The sequence below is a fragment of the Abramis brama genome (genome assembly GCF_963993115.1).
Source record: "Abramis brama genome assembly, chromosome: 9".
NCBI lineage: Eukaryota > Metazoa > Chordata > Actinopteri > Cypriniformes > Leuciscidae > Abramis > Abramis brama.
In genome coordinates this window covers 27,058,744-27,077,251 of record NC_139971.1, presented here as the reverse complement: position 1 = coordinate 27,077,251, position 18,508 = coordinate 27,058,744, and the positions used below count along the sequence as shown (strand labels likewise).

The 18,508-nt window shown below is 39.2% G+C and overlaps 1 protein-coding gene across 1 annotated transcript in view; it reads left to right on the top strand.

Annotated features, from left to right (window-relative positions):
• Positions 1 to 18,508, top strand: part of ptprq (protein tyrosine phosphatase receptor type Q) — a gene marked incomplete at its 5' end in the record, with an annotated part of 60,040 nt that overhangs the window by 32,684 nt on the left and 8,848 nt on the right. The window contains 17 exons of the mRNA XM_084124230.1: positions 70 to 249; positions 608 to 715; positions 803 to 1,084; positions 2,004 to 2,285; positions 8,107 to 8,418; positions 8,549 to 8,824; positions 9,111 to 9,262; positions 9,353 to 9,494; positions 12,546 to 12,827; positions 12,964 to 13,287; positions 15,287 to 15,405; positions 15,489 to 15,675; positions 15,752 to 15,993; positions 16,273 to 16,339; positions 16,425 to 16,583; positions 17,549 to 17,768; positions 17,866 to 17,939. Of these exons, the coding sequence (XP_083980356.1) occupies positions 70 to 249; positions 608 to 715; positions 803 to 1,084; positions 2,004 to 2,285; positions 8,107 to 8,418; positions 8,549 to 8,824; positions 9,111 to 9,262; positions 9,353 to 9,494; positions 12,546 to 12,827; positions 12,964 to 13,287; positions 15,287 to 15,405; positions 15,489 to 15,675; positions 15,752 to 15,993; positions 16,273 to 16,339; positions 16,425 to 16,583; positions 17,549 to 17,768; positions 17,866 to 17,939 (3,408 nt within the window). The remainder of the gene's footprint in view (positions 1 to 69; positions 250 to 607; positions 716 to 802; positions 1,085 to 2,003; positions 2,286 to 8,106; positions 8,419 to 8,548; positions 8,825 to 9,110; positions 9,263 to 9,352; positions 9,495 to 12,545; positions 12,828 to 12,963; positions 13,288 to 15,286; positions 15,406 to 15,488; positions 15,676 to 15,751; positions 15,994 to 16,272; positions 16,340 to 16,424; positions 16,584 to 17,548; positions 17,769 to 17,865; positions 17,940 to 18,508) is intronic.

Genomic DNA, 18,508 nt, shown 5'->3' with positions numbered 1-18,508 from the left:
CTCTGAGTAGAATTACAGTAGTTATAATATACTGCCACTGTATAAAGTAACCCCAGTGTTTTCCCACAGTGCCAAGCTCTGTTCAGAATGTGTCCTATCAGAATCTTACCTCCACCTCTATCTGTGTTACCTGGGAGCCGCCCCTCAACCCCAACGGCAAGATAACGCACTACGCTGTGTATGCACAAAATCTCCTCACAAACCAGGAATTACAACAGATAACAGACAACACCACTGCAGTGCTCACAGGTAAAACATGAATTCATTTTTTGTTCATCAAAGAATCCTGGAAAAAAAGCAGCACAATTGTTTTCAAAATTGAGCAGCAAACCAGCATATTAGAATGATTTCTGAAGGATCATGTCACACTGAAGACTGGAGTAATGATGCTAAAAATTCAGCTTTGCATCACAGGAATAAACTGCATTTTAGAATAGTTTTTAGATATTGTAATAATATTTTACAGTATTTCAGTTTTCCTGTAGTTTGGTCAAATAAATGCATCCCTGGTGAGCAAAAGATATATTTAAGACATTCTAAGAGTGACCCAAGTGTTTAAATAGTTTTTGAGGCCAGTGTATGACACTATTTATGGTCATATCCACAGGTCTGGACAAGTACAGCAGTTATAAGTTGCGTGTGGCGGCGTCTACAGCCGTGGGGGAAAGCCCCATGACCGATGAAGACTACATCTTCATTGTGACACTAGAGGATGGTATTGAGAAAATTATTTTTCATACTCATTCAGAAGTGCTCTTACACACACTTGAGATCTCTCAGTGTGCCTCTGTCTGTCTTTTAGAGCCGGATTCACCCCCACGGGATCTGGTCGTAGTGAAAACCACCTCCTCCACTTCTACTCTCTCCTGGTCTCCTCCAGAGAAGCCCAACGGCATCATCCGCCTGTATGAGGTCTCATACACAAACGGCACATACAGCAACACCGTCAACAGCACATCACTCAGCGCCACACTGCACTACCTGAAGCCGTACACACACTACAATGTGACTGTCCGTGCGTTTACGCTGCATGGACACGGGAACCGGATTTCTGATACTCTACAGATGTTGTCCGGGGAGGATGGTGAGTCATTGTTCGTGTTCGTATTTAATTGGAAAAACTAGAAGAAACATAAAACTGAAAAAATCCCACACTCTTTCCCTTTCAAAAGGTTCCTACAATTAAGGGTCATTCACACATACTTGAGATTAAATCTTTGTTTTCTAGTAGATGCTTCTACTCCAGCTCTATCAGGCATTGAAACACATGAACTTTAGTGTCGGTATGCCAGTTGCTATTCACTCTTTGCGTCTCTACTCAGTTTGCATGAGGGTGAATGTAAATCATCAACTCTCATAAATGAAGATGAATGACGTTGCTGTATGTACACTGTCATTCAAAAGTTTCTGGTCATTAAGACTTTTTTTCTGTTAAAAAAATTAATACTTTAGTTCAGCAAGAATACATTAAATTTATCAAAAGTGATAATAAAGAAATGTATAATGTTACAAAAGTTTTTTTATTTAAAATAAATGCTGTTCTTTTGAACTTTCTGTTTATCAGAGAATCCTGTAAAAAAATGTATCACGGTTTCCACAAAAAATATTAAGCAGCACAACTGTTATCAGCATTGATAATAATAAGAAATATTTCTTGAGCACCAAATCAGAATATTAGAATGATTTCTGAAGGATCATGTGACACTGAAGACTGGAGACATTATGCTAAATATTTAGCTTTGCATCACAGGAATAAATTACGTTTTAATTTGTTATAACATGTAATGTAATAACATTTCACAATATGACTGATTTTACTGTATTTTTGATCAAATCAACGCAGGCTTGGTGATCATAAGAGACTTTATTCATAAAGCACACGGGTTCTATTGAATATCAGAAATTTGCAGGCTGAATTATATTTCAGACACATTATGGCCATCTTATTTATTTATCTGTTGTGTAACATTTGCACGAGTGCTGACTTTTCTTGTTTGTTGCAGTGCCTGGCAGCCCACCTTATGATTTGACCTATGAGAGCATCGGATCCAGCGAGGTGAACGTGTCGTGGGTGCCACCGCTTCTCGCAAACGGCATCATCCTGTTCTACAACGTGGAATACTGGAACGCCACACACAGTCTGAACCAAACCACACATGTGCCTTATGTTGTCCTGTCCAACCTGCGGAAGTATGCGCGCTACCGCATCAGCGTGCAGGCTGCCACACAGGTCGGCATGGGCAACCACACGAGCGAGATCCTGAACATCACCACACTGGAGGACGGTGAGTGCTTGTTTTTAACCAACAGACCCTGTGGTGTTTAATTAAGCTATTCTTCCTTTTCAGTGTCAGTCATCAAAGTGAATATGTCTGGATCTGGCGAAAGTATCTGGGTCACATGTAAACATTTCTCCTTTTTACAGCTTTTCGGTGGACGGAAATGGGAGTGTGTTTAACTATTTTTATTTCTCCCAAATACATTTCTGACAGCACTCGGGAGTGTTATGGATCAATTTTGTCTTTAAAGCAGGTTAATCTGTCTACCTCAGGAGTCAGAGGAGCTTACCAACAATGTTTTTGTTTGTTTCTCTGTGTTTGTTTGGTTAGTTGTTCCATTATCAGTTGTCAAGATGGACATATGCGGATAATGCACATGGCATGGTAGACCATGTCTTACATTTACTAACCCCAATCACTATCATGTTTGAGAGTAAAGTAATTTTCCTCGGTTTTGGGTCTATAATAGCTGTTTTTCCTAAACGGCAGTACCCAGTTCCCCTCCAAAATTCCTAATCGCCAGGAAATTGTCAGATACTGAGGTAGAGTTGTCCTGGAAACCTCCCGTGGAGGCCAACTCTGAGATTTTATACTACATAGTGAGAGTGTGGTAAGTCCAGACGATTTAAAATCAGTTTTTACCATAGACCAGACTGCAGTCATACTAGATTGAAACTTACATGTATGTTCGTTTATTAGGAATCTGAGCTCTGAATTTGTGGCCAATGTGACGAATACGTCAGTGGTGGTAAGTGTGGAGGAGCCGGGCCGGTATAATGCCTCCGTTAGCAGCTGGACTCGACTCGGAGACGGAGGGCTACTGATTTACATCACGTTCAATACTGTAGAATCAGGTGAACACAAACACGTTCTGCTCCAAACAACCTAGACAACACTTTTAGATATCATAAGCATATTTATAATGTGAAGAGTGCTGCTTTGTGCTTATATGCCAAATGTTTGCCCAAAATCTAAGGCTGCATCACAAGTATCATTGAATAAACTTGTGGGGAAAAAAATATTGGAGATGAGGGAAACATCAGATTTAAATTTGAAAGTGTGGAGTCAGTAAGGTTTTTTTATTTATTTAAGAAATTAACACTTTTAATCAGCAAGGATGCATTTAACTGATCAAAACTGACAGTAAATATTTTTACATTGTAACAAAATATTTCTATTTTTAAAAAATATATATTTTCTTTTCAGAAAACAACTGTTTTCAGCATCGATATTAATAATACATATTGATGACTGCTGAAAATTCAGCTTCGCCATCACAGGAATAAATTACATTTTAAAATATATTCAAATATGCAAATTATATTCAAATAGAAAAGAAAATATATTCAAATAGAAAAGAAAGTTACTTTAAATTGTGATCAAATGATAAAATAAATGCTGCATAAGGGAGTTCTTCCAAAAAACATTTGAAAATTTTACAGACCCTGAATTTTTGTACGGTAGTGTTTATTCTGCACTAAAAACATTGATAGAAAATAGAGCAACATTTAACTTGTTTCAGGGCATGTCAGTTTGGTCACTTGTAAAGTTTAGTTTCAGTTAGAATGCTGCTCTAGAAGGTAGCTAGAGAGTGAGGCAGCTCACTAGGTTTGAAAAGGATTCATAATACATAATAATAGCATGAAACAGCATTGCCCCTGTATTCATAATGTTAAATTCTTTTTCTGTTTTGCAGCCCCATCTGACCCTCCACAGAATGTATTATACACACTCCTTACGACCACTACAGTGCTTCTCAGCTGGAGTCCTCCAAATGAACCCAACGGCATCATCCAATACTACACTATCTACTACACAGACAATTATACAGAGTATACACAGGTATGCACTCACACAGATGTGTATTGATCTTTTTGGAGACACTAAATACTATGTCATATCAAGGTACACCTTGATAATGTGACAAGCTATTAAAATGACTTTAAAATAAATCCTATAAGTAATTTTGATGGTCTGTAGCACTGGGTAGCTCCGCCTACAGTTAAATCTAATTTAATACAGCTATGTAGTAAGTGACATATAGTGTAAAGTTTGTGGTTGCTTTCTTAATATATAAAAAAAAAAAAAAAAAACATCTTATATTTACCAAAAGCTGCATTTATTAGATTGAAAATACAGTGAAAACGGCAATATTTTGAAATATTACAATAAAAAGAATTTTAAAAAATTTATTTATTCCTGTGATGTTGAGTTGGTGCTCAAGAAACGTTTCTTATTAGTATCAGTGTTGAAAATAGTTTCTTAATATTTTTGTGGAAACTGGAAACAATGATTTTTTTTCCATGAACAATGCATCAATAATGTTTTTGTTCTAACGTTTTGAGAACATTTTTAAAGAACAGATAACTTTGAATTTTGAATTTCAGAGATGCTAGCAGTAGCAAGCTAGCTTTGAAAGCATGAGATCCCACCCTCCCTTCAGAGCGTCTCCAAAGCCACGCCTCCTTCAAAACACATGAACGCGCAGGTCGCACACAGCCCGAGCAGATTCAGCGAAGTGTCATAAGATACACCGTTAAGTTACCTCATGTATCAAAGCACATAACATTACAATAATAATGAACGTAAACAACTTACAGAGCTCTAATTGTACCACCTGACTGCTGCAGATTCGTTTCGGCATTGATCGTGTTTGACATAGAAACTCATAAATCCGAGTCTGAGGACGTGAACAGCTCCGGGTAGAATGTCACGGGTTTCCATCTCGTAATTACGGTTACACCTTGGCGTGAACTCAGCATAAGCTCGTTGTTTTGGTTCAGGGGGAACTGTAAAAATTGGCTGCTGTTTGTTGCGGTATGTCTTCAACTCTATGTGAAGAGAGTTTAAATCAGAATAACAAAAAGTGTTTATGAAAAGAATTGCGTACCCTACCTTTAACGTTACTGGAAGAATGTTTGTTAATAACTTTGAGAGAACCTCGCCACAAAGTTCTCAGGATGTTCCCTGTTAGCTGGGATTCTATTATTATCTAATACCAGCATTTGTACCATGAAACCAGCACAGTACATTCTGTAAGGGTCGGGGATTCGATCTCCATAAGAATAGCTACATCAATTCAAAAATCTCATAAACACATTTCAAACTCACAATAAAATGCTGATGTCATGCAGTGAATGAGCAGGTTCTCTTTCTCTCACTGTAGAGGGTTCCAGGTTCAGAGCAGTGGCTGGTGTTGTCTGATCTGATGGCAGGACAGGAGTACAGTGTATGGCTGAGTTCCAGCACTTCTGTTGGTGATGGGGGAGTGTTCAGCCCCCGTCTAAACTTCACCACATTAGAGGACGGTCAGTCTCCTCACACACTCAGGGGAGAAGTTCAGCTCTGCACCACTTTTCCAAATGATTATGCTCCCAAAAATCACACTGAAACTCATACACGCACACACACACACACAGCACATATTCAGCATGTCTTGTGAAAGGAGACAACTTCCTCCAAGCTGCAAACTTGGGATTGTTGAGCCCTCACCACGAGACTGAGTGTGTCTGATCTCAAAGCCTTTTATTTGATGGTCTCCAGACTATCCCAGCTTGCATTTCCTCTCACAGGATTTGTTGAAAAATAGAAAATAGCGCAATGGCAAGTTTCTGGGTACATTATGTAGCATGTTATATATTTGTCTTCAAAGATATTGTAAATGTGTCGATCTGAATGATCATAAAACTTCTTGTCCGACAGCTATCGGAGACTTTCTTTTGCTAAAGCCTCCTGCTTCATATGTTTGTCCTGAGAAAAAGAGCCCAGTAATTTCAAAAGAGATTTCAACAATGTCTCAATATGTGCTCAGATTTGCCAAAATCTACATTATAAACTCAATATGAACTTTCTCTTCAAGTTTTCCAAATTTAAGCAAATAATAAGAGTTGCTATACAGATATATAAACGTTTTGTAGCTGTAAACTCTTACTCTATGACAACAGTTGTCTATTTGGGGCCAGATTTACTAAACAGGGCAAATTAGCATGAGAGCACAATTCCATAAAAGCGCAGATGGGAGTGAAAAGTTCTGAAAATTAAAGAACACAGAAGCAGCCGGATCATTTCCATAATGACCAACGCAATCTACCAAGAGCAGCGCAAATTAGCGTCTGGTGACATGCTTTTTTTGGGCGGTAAATAATGGCGCAATATCATTAAATTGACTAGCTCAAACCTTATTAAATCACCTTGCATGATTCATTTAAATACACTCCTCCCATAAATTTTGCGTCTGAAAGGGAAACTCCTACAAATGCATATGCAATAAGATCAGCTGCAAAAATAACCCTGTCCACGCCTTCACAGTGCTAATTTTTCACAGCGTGTCTTTAATAAATCATGACAGTAGTTTTTTTTATCGCCAAAAGAGGGTTTACGCTGGCGCAAGCTGTTAGTAAATCTTGCCCTTTATATCCTGTTAGAAGAAACATTAAGTTGATACTGAGAACTCCATTAGGTCTCCTGAACTATGAAAGAACAACATTTGAGCATTAAAATGTCCCCCTGCGATACTTAGCAAGTGAATATGTTGACCTAATTTCAATATCTATATGTCAAGGATTTGTGAACGAATCATAATAAATGGTTTTTGTGTGATTTTGGGAAAAATGGTGCAGAGGTGACCTTTTGAAATAGATAAAGGTTTTCTCCCCTGGTGTCTGAGATTTTGAAAGTGTTCTATATGAATAAATTATGCTATGGTCCTGTTTGGTTCTTTGTGAGTGATTGCATCTGATTGGTTTGCAGTTACTGGAGAATCACCCAGCTTCAGCGGCTCAGTACAGCCCAAAGCAATATCTCGGACACAGAACATGCTCCAAAAGGATTTTCCTACTAACATAACTTGCCTGTCTTTCTCTGATTCCTTCTTCTTTCCTATATCTGTGATCTTTCAACTTGACTCTGAATTTTGCAGGTGCCGCGCAGGAGTTTATTTACCATTTTTAATTTCCACAGACTTACAGATGTGTGTAATGTGAATGCTGAAATTTATGTGTATTTGTGTGTTGTATGCATTCTTGTGTACAGTATGAATATTTTAGATACAAGATACAATATTTATTCTCACTGCTTTTAATCATTACATCAAGTGATTAGATGTTGCAGCATGCCATTTATTTCTTATATATAGAAATAAATTTCTATATTTCTTTATAAATTAGTTTAACTGTCATGTCTATGTAAATTTTATCATTTATATAATTACAATGTATTTATTTATTAATTATTATTATTGTTGTTGTTTTTAGGACTTTTATGAGTTTTGAGCTTTGTGGCACTATTTTCTTTACAATTAAGCTCATTCTCATCCCCAAATTTTTCATTACTGCAATGCAAAAATCACCCTTGAATATCATCTTTAAATTAATCAATTCAATTTTATTTTACAAATGAACATTACAATTTAAATACCAATTTAATTCGTTATCATTGTTTTTTGCAGTAATGAGACTCTTTTCACATTTCAGTAGGCTATTGAGATTTGGAGAGGAAAATGTGCTTAATCGTGATGATGAGTGTAACGGTGAAAAACCTCTTAACAGTCCTTTTAATAGGCTTAGTTTTCATGTAAAATATTTTTTATTCTTTTGAGGTGAAATATGTCCTAACATTGGCAGATTTCATGAGATGAACCCTTATTTTGTCACAAAGACACGTTTCACATTAGATTGGGGAACAAAGCCTCATTCCATTTCTTGATTCCACATTGAAACAACATCTTTTGTTTGGACTGCAATGAGTTGTTCCCCATTCTAAAGTGTAACTGTTGGCCATTCATCACATATATTAATTGTATGTCTTCCGCCCCCTTCCCCTGCTGCAGTGCCGAGTGGTCCGGTCGGCAACCTCACCGCTACGATCTATAGCTCTACGGCTGTAGTGATCAGCTGGGACCCTCCTCTGGAGCCCAACGGCAGAGTCTTCTACCAGCTGAGCTTGCAAGAGGCGGGAACGACCCACCCGTCCATCAACCGCACGGTCAACATCACCATCTCCAAGACAACCACAGACACCATCTACCTCTTCACCAAGCTCAGGAAGTATTTTCCCTACATCATAAAAGTCACCCCAGCAACCGGTGCGGGATCAGCTGTAAACCACACTGCAACCCTCCAACTTCGAACAGATGAAGACGGTGCTCATCATTTGCTGTATTTTACATGCACATGTATATAAAGCATGAGGGTTACTTACTGATTGTAAACTCATGATTGTGTTTTTGTGTATACTCATGATTGTGTCTTTGTGTGTCTGTGTTCTGACAGTCCCAAGTTCTCCTCCATTGCCTGGAGCTAGTAGAAATCTCTCCAGCACCTCCATCCATGTGTCGTGGTTCCCCCCAGTGGAGGCCAATGGCGAGATTATAGATTACACTGTAGTTTTACAGGGTCCTGGGGCCGTCAACAGAACCTACACCTCTGAAACGCACCTAATTCTCTCAGAACTCACTCCATTTTCAACTTACAATCTCTCCATCGCTGCGGTTACTCGCCAAGGTGTCGGCCCCTCCGTGATTATTCCACTACATACTGATGAAGCAGGTCAGAGCCATATATTTATTGCTATTCTTTTAACTGATCTGTTAAAATTTAAATCTTTGATTCTTTGCTTTGAAATTTGGAGTTTGTTTAAAATTTGAACATTTAAAACAGATAATTTGAATAGGCTGATGCTTGATCTTTGAAAGTTTAAACTTTTGTTGAACTTTAAATATTTAAGTTTTTGCTTTGAAATTTGAAATGGCCTACATTGTAAATTCATACAACTACAGTTTAAATGTGCAGACTTAAGGTGTCTAATGTCTAATGGGACTATTTGTGTGTCCAGGTCCAATGTCTCCACCACGCAATCTGAGTATTTTTAACCACACTGCGAATTCAGTATGGCTTCACTGGGAACCTAGTCCAGAGCCAAATGGAATAATCCAGCACTACGGATTCAGAATACTCGAACTGAACACATACACTTTCAGATATCAGGTAGTGCATCTATGTACAGTATATGTGTGATTATGATCTTTGGTTTTTCTATGTGTGTAAATTAAACTCACATGCCTCTGTCTACTCAAGAACTCATCAGATGCGTCTACACAAGCAGAACTGAGTGACTTCAGGCCTCATAATTCTTATGAAATCAGTGTGTGCACATTCACTAGAGCAGGAAATGGGGATCAGTACAGCCTGCCTGTGATATTTACCACCAATGAATCAGGTAATACTCACTACACATCCGTCCGTGTCACATGGTCCTTCAGAAATCATTCTAATATGCTGATTTGCTGCTCAAGAAAAATTTCAGGTAACACTTTAGTTTAGGGTCCAATTCTCACTATTAACTAATTAACATGCATATTACTAGGATTAGTGCAAAGGTCGGACTCCAAATTAACCAATCAAAGAAAATGTGGATGAAAAACCATCAAGTCAAGAATAGCTCCATCTATATCAGTTCTGAAAAGATTGACAAAGTCAATAGTTACTACCCAACCCTGCGAGTCCATCTCTTCAATGCCTCCATACTATACCAGCATTACTATACAGGAGTGAGACATGGTCTCTAACTAGAACAGATGAACAGAAACTCACTGGAACTGAAAGTGCAATGGAGCGAAGAATGCTCAGAGTCACTCGAAGAGACAAGATCACAAATAAATGTTTGCGGGAGATGTCAAGGGTAAAAGATGAGAAAAGATTTTTGTGGGTTTTCCTCAACCACGAGGTCAGAGAGAAGGCAGCAGAGGGGGAGTTCAAGAGTTGAAGAGGTTCCCCCTCGTATGAACATTTTTCAGTGCCTGGCATTATGGAACCGCCAGACTGAGGAGGCCGTGGCGGTCAAGTCCCCTGAGCAGCCTTCCACCTGGGACAGAGAGTCTTTTAGGGGAACCCGTCTGGTCAAGTTTAGGGGAACTCGTGGAGGACGCAGGGGAGGAGATACTAGAGGTGAGCACCGACAGCATTCTCCATTTCGGTCATTCTCTGACCATGGGCCGGTGATGTTCAGCCCCGAGCGTCCTTGACCGCTGGTTCCGGTGGTCCCTGTTCCGGTGGTCCCTGTTCAGGTGGTCCCGAGTCCGGTGGTCCCAGTTCCGGTGGTCCCGAAACGGAGGAGGAGAAGGAAGACTCCCTCCGCGACTGTCCCGGTGGACCTTGTTCCGGTGGTCCCTGTTCCGGTGGTACCGAGTCCGGTGGTCCCAGGTCCAGTGGTCCCAGGTCCGGTGGTCCCAGTTCCGGTGGTCTCTGTTCCGGTGGTCCCTTTTCCCGTGCAGCCCGCTGTCATCCCGGGGATCGTTCCCGTGCAGCCCGCTGTCATCCTGGAGATCGTCTCGGAACTGCCCACCATCAGTCCGGCCACGGCCAAGAGGGTGGTTTTCCTCTTTTATACAGTGGCGGTACTGCATGCGTGGAGGAAGCACAGGACGTCGGCCGGTCCAGAAACGGTTCAGATCACATCTGCCAATCCAGAGATTGTTCCTGTGTCTGAGCCGGTGTCTGTTCCTGTGCAGCCCGCTGTGGTCCCGGAGATCATTCCCGTGCAGCCCGCTATCATCCCTGAGATTGTCTCGGAACTGCCCACCATCAGTCCGGCCACGGCCAAGAGGGCGGTTTTCCTCTTTTATACAGTGGCGGTACTGCATGCGTGGAGGAGGCACAGGACGTCGGTCGGTCCAGAAACTGTTCACGTCACGCCTGCCGATCCAGAGACTGTTCACGTCACGTCTGCCAATCCAGAGACTGTTCACGTCACGTCTGCCGATCCAGAGACTGTTCACGTCACGTCTGCCGATCCAGAGACTGTTCCGGTTCCTGAGCCGTTGTCCGTTCCTGTTCCTGAGCCGGTGTCTGTTCCTGTTCCTGAGCTGGTGTCAGTTTCTGTTCCTGTTCCAGAGCTGGTACCTGTTCCATGGCTGCCCGAAGGGTCGTCTCCGCCCTGGCCGCCCGAGGGAAAGTCTCCGCCCCGGACGCCCGATGGACTGTCGTCTCCGCCATGGCCGCCCGAGGGAAAGTCTCCGCCCTGGTCACCTGGTCGACTGTCGCCTGCTTCGCCCTGGCCGCCCGATGGACTGTCGTCTCCGCCCTGGCCGCCCGATGGGTCGTCTGTTTTGCCCTGGCCGTCGGCTAAGCCGTCACCCCCTTTTCTTGTTCCCCTTCATGGACCTGGCCCTCCATCCCTCCCCCTGATCCTCCACCATTCCACCTCCCGCCTGGACTCTTGTTTTGTCTGTTGTTACGTCTTGGAGCGTCTGGTAGCCGCTCCGTAGAGGGGGGGTTATGTCACAGTGTCTGGTTTGTGTATCCCTGGTGTCCATTAGAGGTCCTCTTCCCCACGGTGTCATCCTATTCATGAACTGCATTCCCCACAATCCTTGTCTGTACCAATCACTGTTCATGCACTCAGCTGTTCCCCGTCATCATTGTACCCAGCTGTTCCCTGTTATTCATTGTTAGTTCTTTGTTATATATGCCCTGCCTCTCTAGTGTTTGTTACGGATTCCTTGTCTATTATCACGCCACTTCTGTTCCCTGTGTTTCCTGTTTGTGTTCTTGTTTTTGGATGGATTTATGATGACGACTAATTGCCTGGACTGGATTTATGCTTACGGAATTCCCCAATAAATATATTACTGTTATTGGATCTTCCCTTTTCCCGTTCCTTCGTGTGTGGATCGTGACAGAGACAGACGCAGATGGCCACCGGAATGATTGATTACAGGCCGAATGAAAGATAACTAGGATATTGGCTGTTTATTAGTTCTTATAAAGCACATATTAATGCCTTATTCTGCATGACAATATTCTACATTCTTTAATCCTACCCAATACTTAAATTTAACAACATCCTTACTAACTATTAATATTCAGTAATTAAGAGTTTATTGAGGCAAAAGTCATAGTTAATAGTAAGTGAGAATTTGAACCTAATCTAAAGTGTGACCAAATTTCTTATATCAATGTTGAAAACATTTGTGCCTCTTGATTTTGTAGAAACTGTGTTGCATTTTTTCAGGTTTCTTTGATAAATAGAAAGAACAGCATTTATCTGAAATAGAAATCTTTTGGAACATTATAAATGTACTTTACTGTCACTTTTGATCAATTTAATGCATCATTGATTAATATAAGTATTCTTTTTTTTTTAAACATGCCAAATGTGAAAGACCTTAACCTACGGCATTAGACTGCAAAGTCATTTTTGTTAAAAATTGGATTCTTTATTGTCAAGTGTGTTTGTTATATATCTGTGGTGTCTGTGTGTATGTTGCAGTGTCAGATTCAGTTGGAAATCTGTCCTGCTCTGGATTGGATTGGAATTCAGTGTACATGGAATGGGAGCTTCCGATTCATCCTAACGGAGAGATTCTGCACTACCTCATTCGCTCTGGCGATCTGGAGGAAGAGGCCCATCCTCTCACACTCACATACACAGTGGCGCACACTTTCACTGGCCTGTCGCCTGACGTTTTCTATGTCATCAGCGTGGCTGCAGTTAATTCAGCCGGAATAGGGGAGGAAGCCAACTGCACGGCACACACTCCACCAGAGTCAGGTCTTGTTTCATTTGGTTGCTCATATGTATGATTTGAAAAAAACAAAACAATGCTAAGTACTTTGGCATGCAACTTGCTCTGCACCATTTATGCTACAGACATGATCATGCAGATTGTTTCTTTCTCTTTCTGCAGTTCCTGGTCCTCCCCAGTCGCTGACCATAATCGACGTTACCTCTGACAGTGTGTCTCTAAGCTGGCAACGTCCCGTCCATCTTCCTGGTCTTCTGCAGGGTTTTAATGTAGAAATTAAGCAATTGGCAAGAAATTGCGAGCAAAAGCAGCCCGTGGAGTCCTGCGTGGAGAGAGAACTTGTGGAGTGGGTTGAAGGACAAACCAGCGGAGTCACACTTTCCCCTCTGCTCAAATATAGAGAGTATCGTATGAGAGTGGTGGCGTTCACCAGGGCTGGGGCCGGAGAACCCTCAGAGTGGATCCACACACAGACGCTCGCGGGAAGTATGTTACACCTGTGTGTTTATAGACATTCTCATAAAAAAACAGAATCACAAATGAGACCGAAATGTTTTCATCTCAAATGTTTCTCCTTGACCACAACATGAGAATTTTGCATGAATCTCCTTCTCAGATGTTTCCCTTGAGAAAAAGATCCCAACAATGTCAGATCTCAAACTCAAAAACTCTTCAGAAACATTTATCATTAAATTCTTTCAAAGCACTAACCGTATTAATTTGGATTCTATAGTCTCACTGTATGTCTGCAATTCTATTATGTCAGGTTTTTGAGGCAAAGTTGATACTTAATTTTGTTCAATTCAAATGATCACATTTTTGTAATTAAATTGTTCTTATAAACTAAAAATATAGGAATATATAGATGTATATAGAGTTATATGCATACTATATTTATATAAATGCAATTTTGTAATTTAATTTTTAGAACGTGTTTCTAATAAACTAAAATATTAATATATTTATTGATTGATTAATATAAAATAGAATTATTTAAATGTAATTGTGCAATTTAATTTATTTTTTTCAGAATGTGTCTATAGTTTCTAAAAAACAAAAAATATAAATATATATAACATACAGTGCAATGCATAAGTGAATACACCCATGCTAAAGTTGACTAAAAAGAGGAATACAAAATCATATTTTGGAAATTGAACTTAATGCCTTAATTTAAAAAATTAGGAAAAATCCAACCTTTAAGGACACCAATTTTCTTTGTGAATGAATAATGTATCGTAAATAAATAAATGTTCTTCCTTAAAATACATGGTGCATAAGTGAGTACACCCCTATGTTAAATTCCCATAGAGGCAGGCAGATTTTTATTTTTAAGTATTTTTTAAAAAAAAAAATTAGGATACTATGCATCCTGATAAAGTTCCCTTGGCCTTTGGAATTAAAATAGCCCCACATCATCACATAGCCTTCACCATACCTAGAGATTGGCATGGGGTACTTTCCATAAGATCATCTCTCAATGCAAATCAAACTAGCTTTTAGGCTAACTGAAATAAAATCATGCCAATCTCTAGGTATGGTGAAGGCTATGTGATGATGTGGGGCTATTTTAATTCCAAAGGCCAAGGGAACTTTATCAGGATGCATAGTATCCTAAAAAAAAATTAAAAAAAATACTTAAAAATAAAAGTCTGCCTGCCTCTATGGGAATTTAACATAGGGGTGTACTCACTTATGCACCATGTATTTTAAGGAAGAACATTTATTTATTTACGATACATTATTCATTCACAAAGAAAATTGGTGTCCTTAAAGGTTGGATTTTTCCTAATTTTTTAAATTAAGGCATTAAGTTCAATTTCCAAAATATGATTTTTTATTCCTCTTTTTAGTCAACTTTAGCATGGGTGTATTCACTTATGCATTGCACTGTATATATTTATTGATTGAGAAATCTATATTTATATGAATGTGTAGAAAAGATATAAAACATTATCTAGAGGTCATACATTATTATTTCTCTTGTATTCTCATCTAACTTGATGTATCAGTATTTTTGTTAATGACTTTTGTTATTTTGAGAAAATTAGAGAAAGTAAGAAAGGAAAGTAATAATGCATGACCTGACCTCTGTGCATGACCTTCATTGAGTTTGGAATACATAATTTATCTTTCAATGCTGTTTTGACGCTTCTATGAGATTTCTGCAGTATGCAGGTATCTTGTGAATCAGCTACGTTCTCACAGCTTTAGTTCCATACTGAAAATAAATGGACTGTTGTTGAAGCTCTGCCCAATCCATTAACTTTGATTCAAGACATCTCAAGATCAGCATATTTTCCACACATTTTTGAGCATTTGCCTTTTGCAAAGAGCATCATGACTGTGTACACGTGCAGCTTAAAGGGAACCTTCATTAAGTCTCCTGAGCTTTTGAGCAATAAAATGTTCCTCTGGGTTGTCACATACATATAGCATAACAACAAAATAGCCCCAGCTCTTTATCTCTACCTCTTTACCTTAGACCCTGATGCCCCTCCTGGTGCCATCTCAGTGGTTCCTTCTGCCATTGGGTTAAAGATTGAGTGGGACGAACCATTGGTCATCTCAGGGCCCACCTCATACATCATTGACATCACTGCCGTGAGTTCATAAACTTTAGAAATCTTGTTCATCTGTTCACTTTCTGATAGTTTCTACTTCAATTTCTCTTTGTTCTCTTGCAGTTGGACGGTTTGGGATATAACATTAGCTTAGTGCGGTATTCAGAGGAGATCAGGACGGTGGTTGTCGGGAACCTGACTGCATTTACCCTGTACTCTATTACCATCACCGCCTTCACTGGGCAGCTTTCCAACGCTCGCAGAGACGGAAAAGCATCTGAACCCGTACTCGTCAGAACCCTGGAGGATGGTGAGGACGTTTGAGCATGCTTGTTTCTCAGATACTTATTTGCGCTACGTGTGACATTTACGGTTGTGTTTTCCAGAGCCCAAAGATCCTCCCCAAAATTTGTCATTGACGGTCATTCCAGAGGAAGTGACACGTGTATATCTAACATTCTCTCCACCGGATGAGCCGAACGGAAACATCAGTTCCTACCGTGTCGCCATCTACCGCAACGGACAACTGGATTTCTACATCAACAGCCTGTCTGTGATCAGCAACCATAATAACACCATGACGGCCATTATAGATGGACTGAAGGGTGGATTCAATTACAGCATAAGGGTAGGAAACTAAAACCAACTTTGTTGGTGTTTTCATACTTGGTTTGATTGCTTGGTTCAACTCCAGCTTCTTCGCCTGTAAGCACAGGTCTCTTTCTTTTTCATACTGAACTGTGGTACGTTAGATCATCTAATATCTAATATTACCACACCACTAGCGGCAGCTATTTCAAATCATATCTAAGTAACAACTCAAATATTGCTTGCACAAAATGGTACTTGTAGTTGTTTGTTGACTTTCACAATTAGGCCAAATGCATTTGTTTTCTACTTGTTGCAGATAGCAGCCGTGAATGGAGCAGGTTTAGGCCCAAGTTCTGAGGTTCATGTCACCACCGGTGTGAAAGGTATGAGAAAACATAATACTTGAGTAAATCATCTGCTCTATTTTGTTGAAGTGACTGACTTTAAGATCCTGATGGGTTTATTTAGCACCACCCAAGCCAACAATGACGCCACGGGCTGCTCTGAACAATGCTGGTGTCGTCATTGCAACCTCCAAGACCATCACAATCGAGATGCCTGAATGTTTCTTCACTGATGACCATGGACCAATCCAAAAAGTCCAGGTCATAGTTTCTGAACCAGCAGGTATTAAAATCTGACATTTAACACTATCTATATATATATATATATATATATATATATATATATATATATATATATATATATATATATATATATATATATATATACAGCATTATTGGGAAAAACTAATCCAATTCACAATATAGCAATAATGACAACAAGCACAAGAAGCCATGTTTATGAGATTTTTTTAAAAGAAATTAATAATTTTTCAGCAAGGATGCATTAAATTGATCAAAAGTGACAGTAAAGACATTTATAATGTTACAAAAGAGTTTGAATAATTTCAAATAAATGCTGTTTTCAAAAAAACTTTTATTCATCAAATGTATCATGATTTGTTAAAATCTTACCCTTTAGTTTATGTGCTATATATGTGACCCTGGACCACAAAACCAGTCACATGAGTCAATTTCTTTAAATTGAGTTGTATATATCACATGAAAGCTGAATAAATAAGCTTTCAATTGATGTATGGTTTGTTATGATTGGGCAATATATGGCCGAGATACAAATATTTGAAAATCTGGAATCTGAGGGTTGAAAAAAATCGAAACATTGAGAAAATCACCTTTAAAGTTGTCCATTTATGTTTGTGTTGCATTCACTCACAAAAATAAATATTTTATATATTTACTGTAGGAAATTTACAAAATATCTTCATGGAACATTATCTTTACTTAATGTCCTAATGATTTTTGGCATAAAAGAAAAATCGACAATTTTGACCCATACAATGTATTGTTGGCTATTGCCACAAATATACCCGTGTGACATGTGACTGGTTTTGTGATCCAGGGTCACATATAGCTACACACACAGAGGCATTGTGTGAACATTAGAGTACGTTTGTACAGTACAATATGTTAAAAATTTATTTAAAAACAAACAATTTTTTTACATCATGTGTAGTAAAATGATTTTATTGAAGGGTTTATTGTTAAATTGTTGCTCTAATGTTGATGCAGTGATGGACTACGGTAATCTGTCCAACTGGAAGAGTGTTTTCCACCAACCTACCGCTCCGTACCTGACCGACGAGGGCTTCTTGAACCCAGGCTGCTTTAAGAAATCAGAGCGCATGAGCACAAACACTAACACATACACCATAGGAGCAGACGAGGGCTGCCTGTCTGAAGATGCCAAGACTCTTTGCAACGGACCCCTCAAACCCCAAACACATTATGTGTGAGAGACATATGCACACACGACTAAACTGGGTTGTAAATATCCTAATCCAGGAATCTTTTTAACCTGTTCTTTACTGTTTATTTTTGTATTGTAGGTTCAAATTTCGGGCGACAAACATCCGTGGGCAGTACACAGACTCTGAGTACTCAGAGAGGGTCAGAACGGCAGGTATGGACGCAGTTGCTATAAACTAATGTTACAGTATTAATCCACCAAGAACTACTGATTTCTCACTTACATTTACCCTTTTTCCTCTCCAATTTTCATTCTTTAAGTATTTCGTTGTATATACTTTCAGTTAAAGGGATAGTTCACCCAAAAATGAAAATTCTGTCATTGTTTACCATTGAATGGACTTTTATGATCCTCTTACGGTGCTTTTTTATTTTAGAGCTTGGCAGCCCCAGTCCTTATTCACTTTCATTATTTAAAATATATATAGTTTTCCATGGAAGAAAGAATGTCATACAGATTTGAAACAATTTTAGGGTGATTAAATGATGTCACTTCCTCTGATATTACAATTTTTGGGTAAACTATTCCTATATATTTCTTTAACTCACTAAACTTTTAGTTTTTATTTATTGCTTATTACTAATTATATTTTCTTTAGTATTGTACTTTTTATTATACACTTCCCCCAAAACATTTCAAATAGAAATATCGTTATATTGCCTTATGATATTTCTGTTGGCATTTCTCTTATTATTGCTACTTTTATTCATCAAGGATGCATT